Genomic DNA, 27138 nt, shown 5'->3' on the forward strand with positions numbered 1-27138 from the left:
GACTCAAGTATAAGACTTCAAACCATAAAACTACTATAAGAAACACTGGGGAAAATCTCCAGGACATTGGTCTAGGCAAAAATTTCATGGGTAATACCCCACAAACACAGGCACCCAAAGCAAACATGAACAAATGAGACCATATCAAGTTAGAAAGCTTCTGCACAGCAAAGGATACAATTAACAAAGTGAAGAGATAACTCACAGAATGGGAGAAAATATTTGTAAACTACCTATCTGACAAGGGATTAATAACCAGAAAATATAAGGGACAGCTCAAACAACTCTGTAGGAAAAAATTGAATAATCTGATTAAAACATGGGCAAAAGATTTGAATAGACATTTCTCAAGAAAAAAAAAGACATACAAATGGCAAACAGGCATATGAAAAGATGCTCAACATCTTTGATCATCAGGGAAATGCAAATCAAAACTACAATGAAATATCACCTCACCCCAGTTAAAATAGCTTACATCCAAAAGGCAGGCAATCACAAATGCTAGTGATGTTGAGATAAAAGAACCCTTGTACACTGTTGGTGGAAATGTAAATTAGTACAACCACTATGGAGAACAGTTTGGAGGTTCCTCAAAAAGCTAAAAATTAAGCTACCACATGATCCAGCAATCCCACTGCTGGGTATATTTCCAACAAGAAAGGAAATCAGCGTAGCAAAAAGATATGTGTACTCCTGTGTTTGTTGCAACACTGTTTACAATTGCTAAAATTTGGAAGCAACCTAAGTGTCCATCAACAGATAAATGGATAAAGAAAATGTGGTACTTACATGCAACGGAGGACTATTCAACCAAAAAAAGAATAAGATCCAGTCATTTGTCAGCTGGGCATGGTGGCCCATGCCTGTAATCCCAGCACTTTGAGAGGCCAAGATGGGTGGATCACCTGAGGTCAGGAGTTTGAGACAAGCCTGGCCAACACGGCGAAACCCTATCTCTACTAAAATACAAAAAATTAGCCAGGCATGGTGCTGTACAACCGTAATCCCAGCTACTCAGAAGGCTGAGGCAAGAGAATCACTTGAACCCAAGAGGCAGAGGTTGCAGTGAGCTGAGATCGCACCACTGCACTCCAGCCTGGGCAACGAGAGTGAAACTCCATCTCAAAAAAATAAAAATAAAAATAAAGATCCAGTCATTTGCAACAACATGGATTGAACTGGAGATCATTATGTGGAGTGAAATAAGCCAGGCACAGAAAGACAAACATAGTATGTTCTCACTTATTTGTGGGATCTCAAAATCAAAACAATTGAAGTCATGGACACAGAGAGTAGAAGGATGATGATATGGTTAGGCTTTGCATCCCCCACCCAAATCTCATCTTGAATTATAGTCCCCAGTTGTTGAGGGACAGACCTAGTAGAAGGTGACTGGATCATGGGGGCAGTTTCCCCCATACTATTCTCATGATAGTGAATGAATTCTCATGAGATCTGATGGTTTTATAAGGGGGCTCTTCCCTTTTCTCTCTCTCACACTCTCTCCTGCCGCCTTGTGAAGAAAGTACCTGCTTCCCCTTCTGCCATGATTGTAAATTTCCTGAGGCCTCCCCAGCCATGCAAAACTGTGAGTCAATTAAACCTCCTTTATTTATAAATTACCCAATCTTGGGTAGTACCCTTACAGCAGTGTGAGAACAGACTAATACAGATGGTTACCAGAGGCTGGGAATAGTAGTGATGGGTTGGGAGGGGGAGGCAGGGATGGTTAATAGGCACAAAAAAAATTGAAAGAATGAGTAAGACCTAGTATTTGACAGCACAACAGGATGACTATAGTCAATAATAACTTAATTGTACAACTTAAAATAACTTAAAAAGTATAACTGGATTGTGTGTAACTCAAAGGATAAATGCTTGAGAGAATAAATACTCCATTCTCCGTGATGTGCTTATTTCACACTGCATTCTTTACCAAAACACCTCATGTACCCCATAAATATATACACCTACTATGTGTCCACAAAAATTAAAATTAAAAAAATTTAAAGAGACAAAGAAGGTGATTATACAATAAAAAGGTCAATTCAGCAAGAGACTATAATAATTGTAAATATATGCACTCAACATCAAAGTACCTATATATAAAGCAGATATTAATAGATCTGAAGAGACATTCTGCAATACAAAAAATAGTAAGAGATTTCAACAACCCACTTTCAGCAATGGACAGATCATCCAGACAGAATATCAATAAAGGAACATCAGACTTAAAGTACACTCTAGACTAAATAATATATAAGACATTCCATCTAACAACTGCACAATATACATTCTCCTCAACTGTGTATGAAACATTCTCTACAACAGATCATATGTTAGGCCACAAAACAAGTCTTAACAAATTTAAGAAGACTGAAATCGTATCAAGTATCTTTTTCAACCACAATAGTATAAAACAACAAATTAATAACAGAAAAAACTTTGGAAAATTCACAAATACATGGAAATTAAACAACATGCTCCTCAACACCAAGGAGACATTTCAACTGATACAACAGAAATACAAAGAATCATAAAATACTGTTATAGACCATTAAACAGTTAAACAACCTAGAAGACATGAATAATTCCTTGACACATACAACCTACCAAGATTGAATTATCAAGAAACAGAAAATCTGAACAAACCAATAATGAGTAATAACACTGAATCAATAATAAACAGTCTCCCAACAAAAAAAGAAAGCTCAGGACCTGATGGCTCCATTGCTGAATTCTACCAATGACTGAAAGATGAATTAATACCAACTGTTCTCAAACTTTTCCAAAAAATTCAAGAGAACAGAGTAATTCCAATCTCATTTTATGAGGCCAGCATTACACTAATACCAAAGCCAGACACAGACAAGGATACTACAAAAAATGAAAACTACAGGCCAATATTTCTGAAGAACACAGATGCAAAAAACCTCAACAGAACACTAGAATACCAAACACAACAGCACATTAAAAAGATTATTCATCATGATCAAGTGGGATTCATCCAGGAGATGCAAGAATGAGTTAACATATGCAAATCTGTAAATGTAATGCATCACATGAACAGAATGAAGGATAAAAATCATATGATAATTTCAACTAATACAGAAGAAGCATTTGACACAATTAAACATCCTTTCACATGAAAAACCCTCAACACATTAAGTATAGAAGGGATATACTTCAATAAAATAAGGCCATATATGTCAAACCCACAGCTAACATTATACTGAATGGGCAAAGGCTAAAAGCTTTTCCTGTAAGATTCAGAACAAGACAAGGATGCCTATTCTTGCCGCTTCTATTCAAAATAGTAATGAGTCCTGGCCAAAGCAATTAGGCAAGAGAAAGAAATAAAAGGCATACAAATTGGAGAAGAAATCAAATTGTCCTGGTTTGCAGATGACATGATCTTATTTATAGCAAACCCTAAACACTCCATTGAAAAACTGTTAGAATACATAAATTCAGTAAAGTTGCAGGATACAAAAATCAGTAGCATTCCTACAGAGTAACAGCAAACTATCTGAAAACTAATTTTTTAAACCCCATTTAAATCCCATTAGCTACAAAAAGATAAATACTTAGAAATAAATTTAACCCATGAGGTGAAAGATTTCTCCACTGAAAACTATAAGACATTGATGACAGAAATTTAAGAAGATACAAATAAATGAAGTGATATACTGTGTACATGGATTGGAAGAATTAATATGTTTAAATGTCTATACTACTCAAAGCAATCTACAGATCACAATGCAATCCCTAACAAAATTCCAATGACACTCTTCACAGTAATAGGAAAAAAAATCCTAAGATTCATACAGAGCCACAAAGGATCCCAAATAGGTGAAACAATCTCGAGCAAAAAGAACAAAGCTGGAAGCATTACACTATCTGACTTCAAAATCTATTGCAATGCTAAAGTAACCAAAACAACATGAGATCAGCATAAAAATAGACATATAGACCAATGGGATAAAGAGAACAGAAATAATTCCATGTATTTAGAGCCAACTGATATTCAACAAAGGCGCCAAGAACATACAATGGGGAAAGAACAGTCTCTTCAAATAAATGGTTTTGGAAAAACCGGATATCCACAACAGGCAGCAGAATGAAATTAGAGATTAGACATTTATCTCACACCACCATACATAAAAATAAACTAAAAATGGATTAAAGACTTAAATTTAACTACTAGAAGAAAACAAAGGGGAGCAGTTCCATGACACTGGTTTGGGCAATGATTTTTTGGATACAACCCCAAAAGTATAAGGAACAAAAGCAAAAATAGATAAATGGGATTACATTAAACTAAACAACATCTGCAAAACAAAGGAAACAATCAACAGTATGAAAGGGCAACCTACAGAATGGGAAAAAATATTTGCAAATCACATGTCTCATAACAGATATGCATATATGTATATGTGTGAATATATGTATAGATATGTATATTGCCTGCATATATATATATACATACATACATAAATACACATATATATGTGAATTTTGCACAACTCAATAGCAAAAAAAAAAAAAAAAATTTAAGTGCACAGGGGACCTAAATAGACATTTCTCAAAAGAAGACATGCATATGACTAACAGGTGTATGCAAAGGTACTCAACATCACTAATCATAAGGGAAATGGAAATCACAACCACAATGAGATATCATCTCACACCCGTGAAAACGGCTATTATCAGAAAGCAAAGTAAGCATTTCCAAGGATGTGGAGAAAAGGGAACCCTTGAACACTATTCGTAGAAATACAAATTGGTACAACCATTATGAAAAACAGTATAGTGGTTCCTCAAAAAATTAAAAATAGAACTACCATATAATCTAGCAATCCTACTACTGCATATATATCCAAAGGAAATGAAACCAGTATGTCAAAGAGACAGCTGCACTCCCATGTGTACTGCAGCATTGTTCACAATAGCCAAAATATGGAATCAACCAGTGTCCATTGAAAGATGAATGGATAAACAAAATGTGGTTTATCTAAACAATCAATTATTATTCAGTCATCAAATGGAATGAAATACTGACACCTGCTATATCATGTATCAATGTAGATGAAACAATATGCTCAAAAAACTGTGCTAAGTGAAAGAAGCCAGACACAAAAAGTCACTTTTTCTATGATTCCATTTATATGAATTATGCAAAATAGGTAAAGCCATAGAGATAGAAAGCAGATTAGTGGCTGCCACGGGGAAGGGAAAGGGGAGAACAGGGAGTGACTGCTTTATGGGTATAATATTTCCTCTTGGATGACAAAAATGTTTAAGAACTAGATAGAGGTGATGGTTGCCCAAAATTGTGAATGTACTAAAATGCCACTGAGTTGTACATGTTTAAATAGTTATTTTCATGTTATGTGAATTTTACCTTAGTTTTAAAAGTGAGTTGTTTTCATGTTTTAGTCAACTGGCTAACTTGACCGAATAATGTCATAGTTACAAGTACAAATCTTAAAGTCAGAGAGCCTGGACTCAGATCTCAGCTTTGTCACTTTGAGCTAAGCGAGCTTAGCAAGTGATTATGCTCTCTGTGTCTCAGTTTCTCATCCTTAAAACCAAGTTAATAAGAGTATTCATAGGATTGTAAGATGCAAATAAGTTAACATATTTGAAATACTTGGAATGTTCTTAGCATATAGTAAGCACTAAATAAATATTAGCTAAAAATAATTATTATGTTTATGGCAATCAAAGAAAAAAACAGTTTCATACAGAAGCAAGACTGAGAATTCTAAGATGCTTTTTTCAAAGATAATAAAAATTAAGAAATTTACTGTTAATAAACCATACCCTAGAAGCACATGATACAAGGTCTTAAAGTAAACATCTGTAATTTACCTCTAGTTTGTATAAAAAGAGTATTGAGCACAGAGCCATATGATGTGTGCTTTTTGTGAGGTCAGTTATCTCTCAGCAGCAACCATGTAGTAAATAGAGCAGATACCCCACTATTTCCAAAAAAGCAGTGGTAAGAGGTACAGCAACAACAAAAAACAAGTAAGAATTGAATGATGTCAAATGAGAAATAGGACATGACATAACAATCATGAAAATTCTAAAATCACAGGAGATCATTTGAAACTTCTCATTAGATACTTCAAGAAGACATTTATACAGCCAACAGACACACGAAAAAATGCTCATCATCACTGGCCATCAGAGAAATGCAAATCAAAACCACAATGAGATACCATCTCACACCAGTTAGAATGGCGATCATTAAAAAGTCAGGAAACAACAGGTGCTGGAGAGGATGTGGAGAAATAGGAACACTTTTACACTGTTGGTGGGACTGTAAACTAATTCAACCATTGTGGAAGTCAGTGTGGCGATTCCTCAGGGATCTAGGACTAGAAATACCATTTGACCCAGCCATCCCATTACTGGGTATATACCCAAAGGATTATAAATCATGCTGCTATAAAGACACATGCACACGTATGTTTATTGCAGCACTACTCAGAATAGCAAAGACTTGGAACCAACCCAAATGTCCATCAATGACAGACTGGATTAAGAAAATGTGGCACATATACACCATGGAATACTATGCAGCCATAAAAAAGGATGAGTTCATGTCCTTTGTAGGGACATGGACAAAGCTGGAAACCATCATTCTGAGCAAACTATCGCAAGGGCAAAAAACCAAACACTGCATGTTCTCACTCATAGGTGAGAATTGAACAATGAGAACACTTGGACACAGGAAGGGGAACATCACACACCGGGGCCTGTTATGGGGTGGGGGGAGAGGGGAGGGATAGCATTAGGAGAGATACCTAATATAAATGACGAGTTAATGGGTGCAGCACACCAACATGGCGCATGTATACATGTGTAATAAACCTGCACGTTGTGCACATGTACCCTAGAACTTAAAGTATTAAAAAAAAAAAAAAAATATATATATATATATACACACACACGCATACAGGCAAAGAATAAAATAGAAAAAATAAAATAGAAAAAAATTAAAGGCTATAATTACAACTAAAAAATTTAAAAAAATTAATTGAGGGCAGATGCAGTGGCTCACGCCTGTAATCCCAGCACTTTGGGAGGCTGAGGCGGGCAGATTACTTGAGGTCAGGAGTTCGAGACAAACCTGGCCAACATGGTGAAACCCCATCTCTACTAAAAATACAAAAAAAAAGTAGCCAAGCCTGGTGGCACACACCTGTATCTGGCTACTCAGGAGGCTGAGGCAGGAGAATTGTTTGAACCCGGGAGGCAGAGGTTGCAGTGAGCCGAGATTTTCCACTGCACTCCAACCTGGGTGACAGGGGAGACTCCATCTCAAAAAAATAAAAAATAAAAATAATTGAAATAAAATAGAAACAACAACAGCCAAGTGATGCTGTCAAATTTAAATAGTTGCAAAAGTGGCACTGGGGACTATGCAACTTAGGAACCAAATGAACCAAATTCTTTTCTGCATCTTGTAGAATCTGGCCTCAGGGTAACAGAAGTTAGGAATAACCACCACTTCTCCCCACAACACACACACCTCCTCTGAAGACTGTAAGTAAAGCAGCTATACATACAGAAGAAACTGATTAAGTCCAACTTCTTACCCTCTTCTGCTTCATCATCCTGGGGTGACATTGGACCCCCTCCACTAGTAGGAGTGACTGGTTCTTCCTTGTCAGACTCTCGCTGTAGACTCACCACCTCATATATTGCATCTCCAGCATTGGTATGGCCTTTTCCCTCAGACTGAGAAAAATATAACAGTGTATTTAAGTATTAGAAATCTGAAGGAAACATTGATAGTATTTAAATAGTTCATTCAAAAGAGCTGCAAGGAAGAATAGCGTGTCGTGTTTGATCTACAGCATGTCTGAGGTTCTGAAAACTTTTAAGGTGCATTGTCTTTCACAGGATATTCTAAATTTATGTTCCTCTAGTATTATTTTTAACTAATATGATGAAACCTACTAATTATTTTTGGAGAACTCAATTTCTTTTCATCAGAAAAACCTGAAACACCAGAGGTTCTAGGAGAGACAGATAAGCAAGTGATGCTAGACTCTTTTTTTTTTTTTTTTTTTTTTTTTTTTGGAGACAGGGTCTAGACTCAACTAACTACCTTACACAAAACTAAAGTATACAGCTCAAAGAATTTTTACAACTGTATACAGTTGGGGAACCACATGCGTACCAATATGCCTTCCTATATTATACCCATCCCTGATAGGTAGCCACAGATATAGTTGTTATATTTTTTGTTAAAGATATATTTGTTATATGTATAAAAATATACATGTGGGTTACATATATCTATACGGATTTAATTTGTTAATCAAATTATAAATTATATATATTAGCAAATCAAATCATTTTATACATATACATAAAACAAATTCAAATAAATATATATTCAAATATATTTCAAATCAAATATATATAAACCAAATTACAAATTTTATACATATACACATACAAAATACATCACAACCAATAGGATTTAGTTGGGGAATGCCAAGATGGTTCAACATTGGAAAAATCAATCAGCATAATCCCCTATATTAATAGACTAAAGAAGAAAGAACTTATGTTCATATCAATTAATGTCATCTCAAAATAAAGGGCATTTGAGAAAATTCAGCATTCATTCATGTTAAAAATGCTCAGTAAACAAGTAATACAAGCAAGCTTCCTCAACCTGATAAAGAGTATCTAAGAAAAATCTACAAGTAACACTATGTTTAAAGGTAAAAGGCTGAATAATTTCCCCCTGAGATGGAGAAAGAAGGAAGAAAGTCCACTGTCACCACTCTCATTCAACATCCCATGAAGCCCTGTCCAGTGCATTACAGTAAGAAAAAGTATACAGATTGGAAATAAAACTGTTCTTATTTACAAACAATATAACTGTCTTTCTGAGAAGTTGACAAACGTTTTGTATAAACAACTCAACTCTGATGTTGTAGTACAAAATTGTACAATAGTGGTAAAATATTTCATCCGCACTTAGTTTCCTATACAAGCAGAATCTGAACTACTTTGATCTCATATAGAATCTAAATATTGCACCTGGAAACTGAGTTTCAAATAAGCATATTTTTATTAAAAAACACTACTTGTTCCCAATATTCACATATTTTAGATAACTAAAAAATCAATCTGTATTTATAAAGAAAATTGTCTGGTTCATATTAGCGTTCATTACAGCTTAGCAACATGTAAATAGGAGCTCAATAAATGAGGGTTGGCTAAGCCACATCACAAAGATTCATCACATTTATGCAAATAAATTCTAAAACCTTTTTTCAATATGGCATGCCATCATCAAATATTAAATACAAAGTACAATATGCTGATATCTCTATAAATTCTCTAAAGTTACAAGTCTCGACAGTGGCTATAAATGAGGAAACCAGACCTGAGGCTTTTTATATTTTAAACACTAATGCCTAATCCTTAGGGCAAGATTTAGGAATCTGGATTTTTTTTTTTAAGGTTCATAAGTTATTCTGATGCAAAGCTGAATTGAGAACTATTACCTACAAGACCTGTTATTTTCAACAAGAATGTCTATATAAAACACATAACAGAATCAAATATTCTCACTAAGCTACAGATACATAAAATCACAAGAAAAAAATACATTTCCAAGCAGCTTCTATTTACCTCTGCAGAGGTGACAATAAAGAACACCAATGCTAATCAGAAGCACTAAGTTAAAAAAAAAAAGAAAATGCCCCCAACAGATATTTTCTCACAATTTTATAAGTACTCCACAACCTTGTTAATTTTCATCTTTCTGCAGTTAGGATAGTTATTATTCGGTTACTTTTGGTTATTTACTGACTGATCATACTTTGATTTAAGTAGGTTTAAACCAACATGCATCTTCAAATGGGAATTTTCCTTTTATGCTTTTTAACTTTAATAGTTGATTAGAAGTTTTGCCTCCAACTTAAAGGAATGTTAAGGCACTCAAAAGCAAAGAAGATATTTGGAGGAGAGGGCAAGAAAACATTTGATATTTTAATATCAAACCTACACTTAGCACAGATCAAAAAAGTAGCTTACTTCCCTGTATTGAAAGTCAAGTCATAGAAATTTCTGAGAACAGCTAACTCCTGTCCTGATCTGAAGCCGATCCTTTTCTTACGGGCAAGCCTCTTCCCTCCAAACTATCTCTTGTCTGAAGGCAAAAAACAGGAAGTTGGCATGTGGAAAACAGATTTATCAAGAGAAAAGTTTCTGCTCCCCCTTAACTCTTCACCTGAAGTACCATTTCATGTCTTTTTACCATTATGGCTCCTCTCAATTCATTCTAACTTTCCTTCCTCTCTTGTTTCTTGAGACCTCTCTCTTTTCTGAATCCAAATTCTGTCCCAAGCCAGACACAAAAAGCAAGTAAAGTATTTAGACAAATGCTCAGCACACAGTAATAACAAGTTATTTCTTGTTATCATTTTGTGCTGTTGATGTTAGTTAACACTATGAGGAATGAGAGAGTCTAACCTATAGTACAATATGCAAGTAATGTTCAGGAATAATGAAGCAGCAAAAGTGGCTTCTGTGTCCTAGTCTAGCACTACTCTGGAAATCCTGCAAAAATAATTACTATGGCAATAACAATAAGGATAGCAAGAATTCAATCCTAACAACAATCCAAGCTTGTCCGTATCTTAGAACTTTTACATTAGCTGTTCCTTTGAAAAGTCTTTCCCTGGATCTTTATATTGACAGTGGCAGGTGGCAGACAAATCCTAGGCAGACAGGGGCAGGTCCCCAGTGAAACCCCACCTTCAAGCCAAAAGGCAGTTTAAAGCCTGAAAGACAAGTTACAAGTCAAATCCACAAACCGGACTGAGAATCTGTCTTCCCATTTGGCACACTTTCCTCTGATTGATCCCCAGCCTTCACCTATTTTACATATACCTCCCCTTCCCTAATTGACTTTTTACACTGTCATGCCCAACTTTGAGTGGTGCCTTTGTTTTAATCTTTTTGCATTCACAAACCAATCAGCATACACTCCCCAATCTGAGCCCATAAAAGCCCTGGACCCAGCCACAATGGGAGAGAGGCCACCTGACTTTGGGTAGGGGACCACCCTCATGTCCCCTCTCTGCTGAGATCTGTTTCATTGCTCAATTAAATTCTCCACCTTCCAGCCGGGCACGGTGGCTCACACTTGTAATCCCAGCACTTTGGGAGGCCGAAGCAGGTGGATCACGAGGTCAGGAGATCGAGACCATGGTGAAACCCCGTCTCTACTAAAAAAAATACAAAAAATTAGCCAGGCGTGGTGGTGGGCGCCTGTAGTCCCAGCTACTCAGAGAGGCTGAGGCAGGAGAATGGCATGAATCCGGTAGGCGGAGCTTGCAGTGAGCCGAGATCGCACCACTGCACTCCAGCCTGGGTGACAGAGCAAGACTCTGTCTCCCAAAAAAAAAAAAAAAATTCTCCACCTTCCTCACTCTTCAATTCTCAGTGTGATCCTATTCTTCTTGGATGTGGGACAAGAACTCAGGACCCACTGAAAGTGGGTACACAGAAGGCTGTAACATTGTGGCCCTCAGCCCTCTGCCCTCTGCTGGCAGAGGGCAGCTGCCCCACACAACAGAAAGCAGCAATGGGGCTGAGCCAGGCCTGCAGCCACAGGCCAAACTGGGGCAAGGGGCTGAAAGAGCAGTTAACACACCGCCATCTGGAACAGATAACCGCTCTTTCAGCCCCTTGAGCTAATTAGCATGCTGTAACACCCCCTCAGGGGCTTCAGAGTCACAGCACCCCATCCTGGGTGCTGTGTCCTCTATCTGGACATCAGAGACCATCACAGGAGTGTCTTGAGACATGCCTAGTCCAGCAACAAGCACTGCACAAAGCCTGCTTCTGTGTCAGCACTTGGAACAACTGGCCAGACCCCACACTTGCTCGCTCACACCCCACCTCCAACCAGAGGCTGAACACACAGTCACAGTGGCCATGGGATCCGTGACAAACTGCAGGCCGGGCATGAACTGGCAGGTCAAGTGTGGGGCATCTCCTGTGGTAAACCCAGGCCCAGCAAGGCCCGCACAGGGGCGTTACCAACCAGAGGTCTCCGACTGGCAAAGTGACCAAGAAAAATCCTGTGTCATTATGGTGAGTTCCTTCTCGTCATTCAGTTCTCAGACATTCATTCATTCATTCATTCATTCAAGATAGAGTCTCACTCTGTCGCCCAGGCTGGAGTGCAGTGGAGCCATCTTGGCTCACTGACACCTCTTCCTCCCAGGTTCAAGCAATTCTCTGCCTCAGCCTCCCGAGTAGCTAGGATTGCAGGCGCCCACCACCACGCCCAGCTAATTTTTGTATTTTTAGTAGAGATGGGGTTTCACCCACCTCAGCCTCCCGAGTAGCTAGGATTGCAGGCGCCCACCACCACACCCAGCTAATTTTTGTATTTTTAGTAGAGATGGGGTTTCACCCACCTCGGCCTCCCAAAGTGCTAGGAATACAGGCATAAGCCACCAGGCCTGGCTTCAAGTATTTTAAACCTTGAACATTTAACAGCTTTCCCAAATTCAAACTTCAGTTTCAAAACCGCGTTCCCTGGCACCTCATTTTCTTCTCTTTTTTTTTTGAGATAGAGTTTCACTCTTGCTACCCAGGCTGGAGTGCAATGGCACAATCTCGGCTCACCGCAACCTCCGCCCCCCCCCCCCCCGCCCCACCAAGTTCAAGGGATTCTCCTGCCTCAGCCTCCCAAGTAGCTGGGATTACAGGCATGCACCACCACAACCTGCTAATTTTGTATTTTGAGTAGAGATGAGGGTTCTCCATGTTGGCCAGGCTGGTCTCAAACTCCCAACCTCAGGTGATTCACCAGCCTCGGCCTCCCAAAGTGCTGGGATTACAGGCATGAGCCACCACTCCCAGCCAGCACTTGGCTTTTCAAATACTTCAGGGGACCCTGAAGTGTCCAGAAAAAGAGAGGTAAACTGTATTATTTGACATGTTTAGGTACATGGGATTGCCAAAATGATGTTCTGTCTTCTTTAGGTTATATTTTTGTGAATAATGCTAATATATGTTCAAAAATCATATGGGATTTCTAAAATTCTAATGTCTAAGTATATGCTGTCAACCACAATCAATGTTAAGTTATCGTAAACCACAGAAATAACCACCCTTCTTTGTCAACTGTGTTTCTAACTGTAACTACCCTGGATATTTTGCTACTCACAGATAATTGTTGTCTTATTTTAATCCTTTTCAAAAGATGGTTTATAATAAGCTATAGAACTTTAACAGTTGCTCTCAAACACAGACTTCTGATAACTTTGGAGACTGTGACATTTTAATAAAGGAAAATGTACAGGACTCATGAAGAGCTGAAATATTCATGAATATCAAGCAAAACAAGAGTTAACTAAATGCACTGAACTCAGAAAGCCAAAGCAACCTTTTTGACTTTTACTTGGAATACTGCTGAACCTTGCTTTGTTTTTCAGAGTCAAGGAAACTTATTTTGAACTATTTATGTCCTTTAATAATTGAGTAAGGTATATTCCTATGATCAAGATTTGGAGCGTGTTTGTTTCTCTCTGCCTGGTTCCACCAGAATTTGGAAACTATCTGTGAGCCTTCTTATGGCAACATAGTTGTTTGCATCAGTGCAGTAAGAATTCATTTTTCTTTTGCAACAGAACACAATTAGAGAAAGTGGTTATTTTACTGAGGCTGAGTCAATCTCAAATTGCAGAGGCCATAAAAGCCCAGTGAGAAACTGGCCTCCTACCCTTGTCTACACAGTCCCCGTACAGAGTTCCTGACCTGTGGTCAGTAAAGAATGTCACTTTGTAACAGGTCCAGGAGCTCCAGGTTTATCCTGGGACCTTAAGAGGAGAGAATCACCCAACTCACAGGTGTTTGAGGATACAAACCCATGACTGGGCTTGGCCTTAAAAGGTCTTATGTGAGATTCCTTGTGGAAGAAACTTCCATCAAAACCAATCCAAAAGGTCTATGTAGAAATAATTATTCTCGCTGCACTTTACGCAAATAATCAGGCCAAGTATAAAACTAAAGTCTATTTTGCAAACCACTCAGTCCTATGACGATTTGTTTTTTAACAACATGAGGACTAGACAGAAATCATGTTTCAAAACTTGTATTTCCCATTAAATTCTAAACGCACTAGTTGTTTTTCTCACCTACATTTTAGACTAACCCTGCTTGTTCCTGTGAACCAACCAGCAATTTCTGGCTGCAGCTCAGAAAGAACAAAAGGGATGGGTAATGTACAAGTCTGGATCAATATTCTAGTTCTGAGCAATTATCCTGCAAATGCTACCAGATGATGGGAATAAATAGGATGCTCATCACTCAGAGGTTTCCTTTTGGGAAAGTAAGACCAAGGGAGGTAAACAAAGCCAGGCACCATGTACCCAACTCTTAGCACCAGTTATCTGGGTGTGTCACAAGCCATCCTTTCCTCTCCCTTGTTGGAGGAGCACTCAGTTCCACAGTTTCACCTTAGCATTTGGCTTATGATAAGGAGTCTATTCAACCCCCTTAAGATACATTTCTGCCCCAGACTCAATTCCAAACTTTGGGTCAAAGCCATAGGAAAGAAAATTGGATCTGAGGGATCCGAAGGCAGACAATAAGGGAAGTTAAAAGGCACAGCGCAGGTGAGTGTGGCTGATTCCTTCCTATTAAGCCAAGCCCAAGCTTCCTATTTGGATAAAGGCCACATCAGTATCCGTGGCATAAATCAGGTCTAGGGAACTCCAAGGCTACTGACAGTAGCTGGGAAAGAGACATAGGTGAGAGCAGATAATTCCTATTCTCTAGGTCCCCCTGTTTCATGGGTGCAAGCAGCTTTGGTACTCATGGCGGCACCTGCCAAGGTCACCAGAACTCGGGGATGCAAGGACAGAAGTCAGAAAGAGGATGCTCTTCCCTCTCTCCCTCAGGTACTGTGGGTATCTGCTAGGAAGAGAAGGGAACCAGGGATGCCTGCTACCCTCTTTCTAGATGGGTAGCCATTTATCTTCAGTCTGTACCCCTTTAAAATACACCCTGGACCCCTACGAGTCCTTTAAAAGGCACCCTCTTTTTTCCTTTTTTCTCCTCTGTCCTCTCTTCACTGATAGGTAATTGTGTCTCTGTACTATGGGACACTTCCCTCGGATGTATCCTGCAAAGAGTTAATTTCCCAGCCTTTACACTGGTTGGCTTAGGATTGGCCTCAGGGAAAGGGAACCCAAAAACCCAACATGCCAGCAAAAGGGTAAAGTGTTTTTGCCAGTCAGGCTTTTGCCCTCTGGCCTCGGGATTTTTGAGCTGCCCTTAACTGTCCCCTTGTTTCATTTTGATATATGTCTTCTAATAACCCGGTTTGTCTGTTCTTGCCTTCAGGCCATCAAACGCCAAACAATCATGCAACCAGAGCCTCTGACGATGGCCCCTTCTGCTGGAAACCCTTAGATAGGTCTCTGAGAGAGCTCTGCTATTTCCCCAAAACAGCGCCCCCATCAGCAGGAAGCAGTTAAGATCAGTAGTAGTCCTTATCCTTAATCTAACAGCAGTTAGATATACTTCTTTTTTTGTTGTTTTTAATTTTATTATTATTATACTTTAAGTTTTAGGGTACATGTGCACAATGTGCAGGTTTGTTACATATATATACATGTGCCATGTTGGTGTGCTGCACCCATTAACTCATCATTTAGCATTAGATATATCTCCTAATGCTGTCCCTCCCCCCTCCCCCCACCCCACAACAGTCCCTGGAGTGTGATGTTCCCCTTCCTGTGTCCATGTGTTCTCATTGTTCAATTCCCACCTATGAGTGAGAACATGCAGTGTTTGGTTTTTTGTCCTTGCGATAGTTTGCTGAGAATGATGGTTTCCAGTTTCATCCATGTCCCTACAAAGGACAGGAACTCATCATTTTTTATGGCTGCATAGTATTCCATGGTGTATATGCGCCACATTTTCTTAATCCAGTCTATCATTGTTGGACATTTAGGTTGGTTCCAAGTCTTTGCTATTGTGAATAGTGCCACTATAAACATACGTGTGCATGTGTCTTTATAGCAGCATGATTTATAATCCTTTGGGTATATATCCAGTAATGAAACGGCTGGGTCAAATGGTATTTCTAGTTCTAGATCCCTGAGGAATCGCCACACTGACTTCCACAATGGTTGAATTCGTTTGCAGTCCCACCAACAGTGTAAAAGTGTTCCTATTTCTCCACATCCTCTCCAGCACCTGTTGTTTCCTGACTTTTTAATGATCGCCATTCTAATTGGTGTGAGATGGTATCTCATTGTGGTTTTGATTTGCATTTCTCTGATGGCCAGTGATCATGAGCATTTTTTCATGTGTTTTTTGGCTGCATAAATGTCTTCTTTTGAGAAGTGTCTGTTCATATCCTTTGCCCACTTTTTGATGGGGTTGTTTTTTTCTTGTAGATTTGTTTGAGTTCATTATAGATTCTGGATATTAGCCCTTTGTTAGACGAGTTCTTTAGAGAGGGGAATGAGACAGCCAGGTGGGAGGGCCGCCCCAGAAAAACTCCAACCATAATGCTCATTGGGGTGGAACCTCAAGAAGTTCGCCCTGTTTGCAGTGGGAGGAACCTGGCCCTTCCTCTTCCTGTATGGAACCTGGAATTTGAAGAGCTGGCGGGAGGTGCTCTAGCACTCTGGCCTAGCGAGAGTCCCTGCTTCCCCCTTTTCTTCCTTTTCACCCAATAAAATCCTGTTTTACTCACTCTTCAAACCATCTGCAAGCCTAAATTTCTGTGGCGTGGGACAGACAAGGACTCCGTCTTTAGCTGAACTAAAGAAAACCTGCAACACTATGTCATGTAAAACTTAAATAAATTTCTATGTTTTTCTCTTGTTATTCTGTCTCTTGTTATAGGGGGTCTTAGCCATAAACCTAAGACACTAAGAAATGTTTTCTCCCTTACAACTTACTGCAATACAATATGGTACATACTCAGAAATAAGTAGTAGCAGCTAAATGTGCCTGGTGTCTTATCATTGTTTTGCCTAAACATCACCAGCAGAATATAGAATTATTCCATAATTCAAAAAATTATGCAAGGTAAAACAAAGCAAACCAAAACAAAACAAATACTTAAAAAGGTATTTGTTTTTTATTTGTATTATAATCAGTTCCCTATCAAAGAATCCTGTCACTAAACACCTTATGGATAAAGATACATGACATTTATTTCCAGTAACAGGAGAAGAAATAATAGCCCATTAAATCATTTCTTAAGCAATTTATCAGAGTAGCAATAGCTGGTATCAACATAAAGTTATGAGTATTTCCAATATGAATTCTATATTGGGGTCCTTAAAAACTCATTTAAAAAACTTTGAATTGACATGTTAAGCACATAAAATTGAAAGCAAGGGAACTTTCCAAAATTCTCATTTTTCTTTCAGCTGTATTCAAAGACCTTCAATAAATTACAAAAAAAGAAAATACCAAGTGATGCATAATTTCTGAATTACACCAAATCTGCCAAAGAAATTAACTTCTAAAATATCTGCTATGCTATTCCTATAAATGTTGGCGACAAGCAGTTTTTACACTTGAGTCCATAGTTTAATGGAAAGCTCATTCAGTAGTATCACTAGCAGAAGAGTTTGGCTTCCAAACTCAGGAAAAGTATAAGAAGAGAGTAAATTACATAAAATAAAGTAAAATCTATCCTAATACTTTGGATTTGTACCCAGCATCTCTTTTGTCCCCAGATGCTCTGAGGGCTGGGAGTTAAATCAACTAATGCTAAATCAACTGCAATATGACTTCGGTCCCACTATTCCTCAGAAATTGTCCAAGTCTTAGAGTTTAAGAACACTGTCTCTTATTTACCAATTAAATCCCTAAATAAGCTCCTTGCAGTAACTGATACTTCAGGCATTCTCTCCTGCTGGAAACTATTTCCTCTCTTGCCTTTCCTAACATCATGTTCTTATGATTTTACCCCCAGATCTGTGTTACCCTTCTATATTTATTTGGCTCAATCCTCCTCCTCTCCAATTTTTTAAATGTCTGCGTTTCCCAAGGCTTAGCCTTCACTCCTCATTCAATACTTAGGCTCTGGGTGATTTCATGTACTGCTCTTCATCATTCTCAACACTGACCACTTTTTAAATCTTTATTTCCCAAGCTTAGGTTACAAATATCCAACTGCTTGCTAAACATCTCTACCTGGGAGTCACACAGGAACAATAAATTCAGCATATCAGGCCACTTGTGGGAGCTCATGCCTGTAGTCCCAGGACTTTGAGAGGCCAAGGTGGGAGGATCACTTGAGCTCAGGAGTTTAAGACCAGATGGGACAACATAGTGAGACCCCACTGCTACCAAAAAAAAAAAAAAAAGAAGCTGGGTGCGGTGGCTCATGCCTGTAATCCCAGCACTTTGGGAGGCCAAGGCAGGTGGATCACAAGGTCAGGAGTTTGAGACCAGCCTGGCCAACATAGTGAAACCCCGTCTCTACTAAAAATACAAAAAATAATTAGCCAGGCATGGTGGTGGCCACCTGTAGTCCCAGCTACTTGGGAGGCTGAGGCAAGAGAATCACTTGAACCCGTGAGGCGGAGGTTGCGGTGAGCTGAGATGGCACCGCTGCACTCTGACCTGGGTGACAGAGTGAGACTTCATTTCAAAAAAAAGAAAGAAAGAAAAACTAGCCAGGTGTGGTGGCACACACCTGTAGTCCCAGCAACTTGGGAAGCTAGGCAGAAGGACCACTTGAGCCCAGGAGTTCAAGGCTGCAGTTAGCTATGACTGCGCCACACCACTCCAGCATGTACAACAGTGAGACTTTGTCTCAAAAAAACAAACAAAAAAAAAAGTCCGGGCACAGTGGCTCATGCCTGCAATCCCGGCATTTTGGGAGGCCAAGGTGGGCGGATCATGAAGTCAGAAGATCGAGCCCATCTCTACTAAAAATACATCTCTACTAAACCCCATCTCTACTAGTGAAACCCCATCTCTACTAAAAATACAAAAATTAGCCAGGCATGGCGGCGCGCGCCTGTAGTCCCAGCTACCCAGGAGGCTGAGGCAGGAGAATCACTTGAACCCGGGAAACGGAGGTTGCAGTGAGCCAAGATCACACTACTGCACTCCAGCCTGGGCTACAGAGGGAGACTCTGTCTCAAGAAAAAAAAAAATTCAATGTATCAAAAATTTCACTACCTTTCATCACCTCAAAACTTTTCTTTCAGGAGCTCTATCTCAATCAAGAACATCAACCACCATCCAGTTACCTGAAAATAATCATACCTTTCTTGCTTTCCCTCAACCTCACATGAAATCAGACACCAAATCTTGTTTATCTTTACTTCCCTCAAATTTGTCTTTTCCACCATCCCCACTGCCACTGCCTTTCTTGAGGCTATCATCATTTCTTATCTTGACCACAATAGCCTCCTTACTTTTTATTTACCAGTCACGATATCCTTTTCACTGCAGTTAACAGTGACCTTTCTAAATTAAAAATCTAGAGTCATTCAGAAGTTAAAAGCCTTCAGTGGTTCCTCCGTACCTGAGGATAGTCTCTAAATTCCTGACATGGTAATGACCTATCTATCTGTTCAGAGTAATTGCCTACCCAAGTCCACTGATGTTCCATCGGTATCTGATTTCCCACAAATCCTGAATATACAATGTTGGATCAGAGATTTATGAAGTTACCCAACTATTGTCTCTGACTTAAATCCCCTTCTTTGCTTTGTCACACTTCAAACACCTGACCTATCCACCAGAATTAGTTCTTCAATTCATTGATTCATTCATTCATTTATGTTAGGCTGAATACACAAAGGACTCTGCCCAAAAGGAATACAGACTAGATAGAAGACAAACAAGTAGGTAGCCAATTAATAATACTAACAACAATAATAGCTAATATTTGTTGTTTATCAGGTGGCAAGCATTGTTCTAAGGGTCTTAAATGAATTAGTATTTATTCACTATGACAATCTTTTGGGGTGACATAATTATAATCCCCATTTCAGAGACTACTAATATCTTGCCTAAGGTTATACAGCTGTGAAACACACACCAGAGTAAACTGGATACAAGCTTAGGATGTCTAACTGGACTCCAATAAGGGTGATAAGGGTGATTAGTGATTGCTGCTTCTGAACTATGTATATACTTCTATTGTTCCATTATCATCTAGTATTGTAACATTTTTACCAGTATATTGTTTACTGTTTTAGAACAGAGAATAGATAATACTCATTCAAATATCCCCAACATAGCATAATGCCTATCACATAATGCATAATGCCTACCACACTGTAGGCACTCAATAAGTGTTTAATAAACTAAACTAAACATTGAAAATCATTTCTAAAATGAATACCGGCATCTCAGTGAAATTGTAAGTGATACAGGACTTTGGCCTTTCCTGCTATGCCCTCTTGATTTCTTTACCTTGACCCCTAATAAAACCTAGACTAAAGGAAAGAATCTTATTAAAGTCACTACCAGTAAGGACAATACAAGTAGTAAAAGTTATTATGACCTATTTCCTGGGGATGTTGACATTTTAACAACCAGCAAAGCTTTAAGCCAGTGGAGTTAGCATGTAACAAGAAAATACCAAATGTTCATTCATTTAGAAAGGCTTTTAGAGCAGAAATCTTTTTGGCAAACAGTTTTCAAATAACCCCATATGAGCAGAGTGCTCTTCTTGGATCAGGATCATAAATCACTGAATTTTACCAGCCAAGAGCCTATTTTGTTAAAGGAGTAAGGGCAAGTACACTGTCAGTGTTTCCAATGTTACAAGTCCTTAAATTTTCTTTACAAACTCTTCATATAACTAATTTAAATAGTGCTATCAACATCAAGATGGTGCAAGTAAGGAAAAACCAAGATGAAGAAGAATATAACCAAAAAAAAACTACTGCTCATGAAAAAAGTTTTCAGGAAAAAAAATCCTAATTTTAGTGTTAGACTATCATAATTTTCCATTTCCCATAAACACTGTATGTGTAAGTTTTAGGGTCAAACTGCTTAGATTCAATTCCTGGTCTACCACCTAATAACCTACCTGTGCCTAGGTACAAATCCAGAAAATGGAGGTAATAATGGCACTTACACCTCAACAGAGTTTACTGAAGATTACACAAATTAATCCATGTAAAGTGCTTAGAAGAGGGTATGGTATGTAGTAAACTAATTAAAAAATAATTAGTAGTGGCAATTACTACTATTGCTTACAGTAATAGTCATAGAAATTGTTGATCTACTGAGTAAAGATCACAGGAAAATCTTATTATAGAACTTGACATAATGGACATTTATAGGATGCTCCACTCAACAACTGCAGAGCACACATCCCTTACAAGTGCTTTTGAAAAATTCACAGTAGACCATATGCTGAGTCATAAAATAAGTCTGAACAGTTTAAAAGAATTCAAATCATATAGAGTATACTCTGTGACCAAAACAAAACTAAATCAGAAGTCAATAGCAAAAAAAAAAAAAATGGAAAAATTAAAAATATTGGAAAATCAAACAATATGCTTCTGAATGACCCATAGGACACATAATAAATAACAAGGGAAATTAGAAAATATTTCAAATATAATTAAAATGAACACACAATATATTATATTAAGGTTCATGGAATGCAGCTAAAGCAGTGGTTAGAGGGAAGGTTTAAACCTTAGAAATAAAAAAGTATTAGGAAAAAAGCAGTAAAATAAAAAAAAAAGATTAGGTAGGTGCAATGGCCCACACCTGTAATCCTAGCACTTTGGGAGGCCAAGGCAGGAGAATTGCTTGAGCAATTTGAGACCAGCCTGAGCAACATAGCAACACCCCATCCATACAAAAATAAAAAGCCAAGCATGATGGCATGTACCTGTAGTCCTAGCTACTCAGGAGGCAGAGATGGGAGACTCGCTTGAGCCCAGGAGTTCGACACTACAATGAACTATGGTCGTGCCACTGCACTCCAGCCTGGGTGACAGAGCAAGACCCTGTCAATAATAATAATAATAATAATAATAATAATAATAATAAATGGTCTAATCTTCACATGAAGCCAGAAAAAGAAACACAAGTGAAACCTAAAGCAGGAAAAATAATGAAACAACAAAGGGAATAAACCGAAGAGAAAACAGAAAAAAAAAATAAGAAAATCAAACCACCCCAAATCTGGCTCTTTGGAGGGAAAATATCAGTAAGTTACAGACTTCTACCTAGACTGATTAAAACAAAGGGAGAAAACAAACAAATTAACCAATGTCAGGAATATAGGAAGATCCTACAAATCCTATAGACGTTTAAAAAAATAGGGCAATATTTTGTGCAACAGACCAGATAAAATTGAAACATTCCTTGAAAGACAAATCACCAACATTTCAAGAAATTAAAAAAATAATAAATGGAATAAATCCAATATCTACTAAAGAAATTAAATTCATAATTTAAAAGGCTTCCCACAAAGTAAACTATAGGCCCAGATGGTTTCACTGGTGAACTCTATCCAACAATTAAGGAAGAAATAATACAAATCTTATAAAAATTCTCCCAGCAAATATAGGAAGAAACAATTTCCAACTCATTTTTTGAGGTACCATACTACATGAACACTAAAATCCAACAAAGACATTATAAGAAAACTATAAACCAATAAGTCTCATAAAAATGGACATAAAAATTATTTTTTAAAATATATTACTGGGTCAATAAAGTGATATATAAAAAGAATACCATCATGACCAAGGGAGACTTATCCTAAGGAATGCAAGGTTGACTTAATGTTTAAAAAAAAAATCAATGTAATTCAATATATTGATAAGAAAAAAAGGGGGAAAGACCGCAAAGATGCAGAAAAACATTTGACAGAGTTTCAACACTGTTCACGGGGAAAAAAAAAAATAAGCAAGAGAAGAAAAAGAATGTATAGGCATTCAGATAGAAAGCTACCTTTATTGGCAGACAACATGATCATATATAGAGAAAGCATTAAGAATCTAAAAGAGCTGGGCACAGTGGCTCATGCCTGTAATCCCAGCATTTTAAAAGGCTGCAGTGGGAGGTTTGCTTGAGTCCAAGGGTTCAAGACCAGCCTGGGCAACATAGCAAGACCCCACCTCTACAAAAAAATTAAAACTTAGCCAGGTGTGGTGGCACATGCCTGTAGTCCCAGCTACTCGGGAGGCTGATGCAGGAGAATCGCTTGAAACCAGGAGGCGGAGGCTGCAGTGAGCTGATATCTCGCCATTGCACTCCAGCCTGGGCAACAGGAGCGAAACTCCGTCTCAAAAAAAAAAAAAAAAAAAAAAAAAGTTAATTTAGCAAAGTTGCAGAAAATATGGCTAATATACAAAAATCAAGTCTTTATGTATTCTAAAAATAGACAATAAAAAACTAAAATTTAAAGAATACAATTTATAGTAATATCAAAAACGTGTGTTCTGAGGAATGACATCAGCAAGATGGCAGAATAGGAGGTCCCAAGCTCTAGTCCCCATCACAGAAATACCAACTAGCAACTATCCAAATACAAGAACATCTTTGCAAAAATTACAGAAGCACAAAACTTAGATAAGTTGTATTGGAAGTATAAGTGGAGCAATTTCAATTTGATGATGTTGCCACCACCCCAGGCCAATACAGCCTCATGCCAAGAGAGATTGCTGAGTCTATGGTTTCGCCAGCAGCACAAGGTGAACATCTGGCTTCCCAAATATTCCAGGGTGCTTCCCAAAAGGCCAAATTATATCTCTTCTCCTACAGAATATTGAGAATTGTCAGGACTAGACCACATGCAACAAGCACATGTATCTTGGCAATAGCACCACACATCCCTGCTGACAGCTTCACCTGACAAGGAGCCCAGGCAGCACTCCTCCCACCTGCAGAGCAATCCTGGCACCCAGTCTGGCCAGGGAGTATGGTTGGCAGTACTGAGTGTCTGCGTTTCCCAGTCAGCAATCCAGCCCAGCTGCAGAGCACCAATGGCAACCATGCCCAGGCAGGGAACCAAGCCAGCAGCCCAGAGTATAACCTGCAGTCCCACCCAACCAGGGAGCCTAGCCAATGACTACATCAAATAGTGGGGCACAGCCTCCAGCCCCAACCAATTAGGGAGTCCAATCAGTATCCCCACCTGACTGTAATGCCATCCAGCTGTAGAGCCCAGCCAGCAACCCCACCTAACTTTGGGGCACAGCCTGCAGCCTCACCCAACAAGAGGCAATTACAAAGCCCAACCAACAGTCTCATTTGACCTCAGATACCAGTCAGTGGGCCTGCCCAACAAGAGTGCTGCACCCAACCTTAGAGCAATGGCAGCAGCCCCATCAGATCAGAGACCCCAGCCTCACTTACCTGCATATGCCATCAGCTGGCCCATCCAGAAGCCCAGGCTTGGCAGACTAGTAAAGACCTTTCCTTGCCAAAGTGAACATGTAAAGGCTAGAAGAGGTGATCACTTCCTAAATTGTGCAGACACTAATACAATGATATGAGGATCACAAAGAATCAGGGAAACATGATACTACTAATGGAAACTAATAAAGCTGTAATAACTGACCCTAAACAAATGAAGATATGTAACTAACAAAGAATTTAGAATAATACTCTCAAAAATCAGTGAACTACAAGAAAACACAGACAACTAAACTAATCAGAAAAACAATACATGAACAAAATAAGTTCAACAAAGTAATAAAAACCATTTTTTAAATCCAGCTAGGCACAGTGGTTTATGCCTATAATCCTACCACTTTGGGAGGCCAAGGCGAGAAGATCTCTGGAGACCAGGAATTCAAGACAAGCCTAAGCAAAATAGCAAGACTCTGCCTCTACAAAAGTTATTTTTAAAAAATTAGGTGGGTGTGGTGGCCCATGCCTGTTGTCCTGGCTATTTGGGAGGCTAAGGTGGGATCATCACTTGAGCCCTGGAGTTCGAAGTTACAGTGAACTATGATTGTGCCACTGCATTCCAGGGTGGGTGACAGAGTGAGACCCTGCACCCTCTTTAAAAAAATCATAAAGCTGAAGAATACAATGACTGAATTTAAAAATTTAATATCATGCTTCAACAGCAGACTTGGCCAAGCAGAAGAATAAAAAAATCAGTGAACTCAAAGATGAGTCACTTAAAATTATCCAGTTAGAGAAGCAAAAAGAAACAAACAAAGAGTGAACAAAGTCTACAGGATATCTGGAACACCATCAAGTAAAACAACATAAGCATTCCAGAACTATCCGAAGGAAAAGAGACAGATAAAGAGACTGAAAAATCTATATAAAGAAATAATGGCTGAAAAGATCCCAAATTTAGGAAAAGAAGAGGACAGTCTAATTTATGAGACCCAAAGATTTCCAAACAGGTTGAAAAGTCTACACCGGGACATAGTATAATTAAATTGTCAAAAGTCAAAGACAAAGAGAGAATTATGAAAATGGCAGGAGAAAAGCACTTTGTCACATACAAAAGAGCCCTTGTAAGACTGTAAGTGGATTCCTCAGCAGATATCTTGCAGGGCAAGAAACAGTGGAATAATATATTCAATATATTGAAAGAGAAAAGAAACCCTCAACCAAGAATACTATACCTGGCAAAGCTGTACAGCAGAAACGAAAGAGAGAGAAAGACTTTCCCCGACAAAAACTAAAGGAGTTCATCATCACAAAGATCTGCCTTATAAGAAATGCCAAAGTTCTTCAAGTTGGAATGAAAGGATACTAATTAACAATGTATAAACATATGAATGTATAAAACTCACTGGTAAAAGCAAATAGATAGTCAAAATCAGAATTCTCTAATATTCTTGTGGTGGTATGTATATCACTTTCAACTCTAGTATAAAAGTTAAAACATATTTAAAATAATTATAGCTAAAATAATTTTAATGGGCACACAATATTAAAAGCTGTAACATCAATAACCTAAAATCTGAGAGATAGGGGAGTAAAAGTGTAGAATTTTTGTATGCAAACACAGTTGAGTTGTTACTGGCTTAAAATAACATGTAATAATTATATTTTATGTAAGCCTCATGGTAATTACAAAGCAAAATCCTGCAGTAGATACACAAAAGATTAATAAAAGAAATAAAAGCCTGCCATCACAAAAAGTCACCAAATTATAAAGAAAGACAGCAAAAGAGAAAGAAAGGAACAAAGGACTACAAACCATTTTAAAAATTAATAAAATGACAATAATAAGTCCTTACCTACCAATAATTAAATGTAAAAGGATTATTCAATCAAAAGATATAGAGTAGGCTGGGTGCTATGGCTCACACCCATAATCCCAGCTCTTTGGGAGGCTGAGGCGGGCAGATTACTTGAGGTCAGGAGTTCAAGACCAGTCTGGCCAACATAATGAAACCCTGTCTATAATGAAAATGCAAAAATTAGCGAAGTGTGGTGGTGAACACCTGTAATCCCAGCTACTCAGGGGGCTGAGGTAGAAGAATCACTTGAACCCAGGAGATGGCAGTTGCAATGAGCCAAGATCAAGTCACCAGTGCACTCCAATCTGGGCAACAGAGTAAGACTCCTTCTCAAAACAAAAACAAAAAGAAATAGAGTGACTGAATGGATACAAAATTAAGATCCAAGAATATGCTACCTACAAGAGACTCACTTTAGCTTTGAGAACACGCAGGCTGAAAATGAAGGGATGGGAAAAGATAGTCTATGCAAATGGTAACCAAAAGAGAACACAGTGGCTATATTTATATCAGACAAAGTAGACTTTAAGTCAAAAATTGTCAGAAGAGACAAAGAAGATCATTATATAATGACAGAGGGGTCAATTCATCAAGAAGATTTAACTATTGTAAACAGTAATTACATCTAACATCAGGGCACCTCATTATAAAGCAAGTATTAAGAGAACTTCAAGGAGAAATAAATGACAATATAATAATAGAGGGGACTTTATTATGCCACTCTTGACAGTAGATAGATCATGCAGGCAGAAAATCATAAGGAATCAACAGATTTGAACAACACTATAGAAAAAATGGACCTAACAGACATAGAAAGAACATCCTATCCAACAGCAGCAAAATACACATTCTTGTCACACACAGAACATTCTTTAGAATAAATATGTTAAGACACACAAAA

General features: G+C 38.4%; 1 protein-coding gene across 5 annotated transcripts in view; it reads right to left on the minus strand.

The window, feature by feature from the left end:
- The window catches only part of RABGAP1L (RAB GTPase activating protein 1 like), an 856710-nt gene that overhangs the window by 706922 nt on the left and 122650 nt on the right, over nucleotides 1-27138 (minus strand). For all 5 annotated transcript variants that reach the window (XM_030823945.1, XM_012511351.2, XM_030823947.1 and 2 more), the window contains one exon: nucleotides 7611-7752. In XM_030823945.1, coding sequence (XP_030679805.1) covers nucleotides 7611-7752 — 142 coding nt within the window. The remainder of the gene's footprint in view (nucleotides 1-7610; nucleotides 7753-27138) is intronic.

The sequence above is a fragment of the Nomascus leucogenys genome, chromosome 12, assembly GCF_006542625.1.
Source record: "Nomascus leucogenys isolate Asia chromosome 12, Asia_NLE_v1, whole genome shotgun sequence".
In the NCBI taxonomy this organism is placed as follows: domain Eukaryota; kingdom Metazoa; phylum Chordata; class Mammalia; order Primates; family Hylobatidae; genus Nomascus; species Nomascus leucogenys.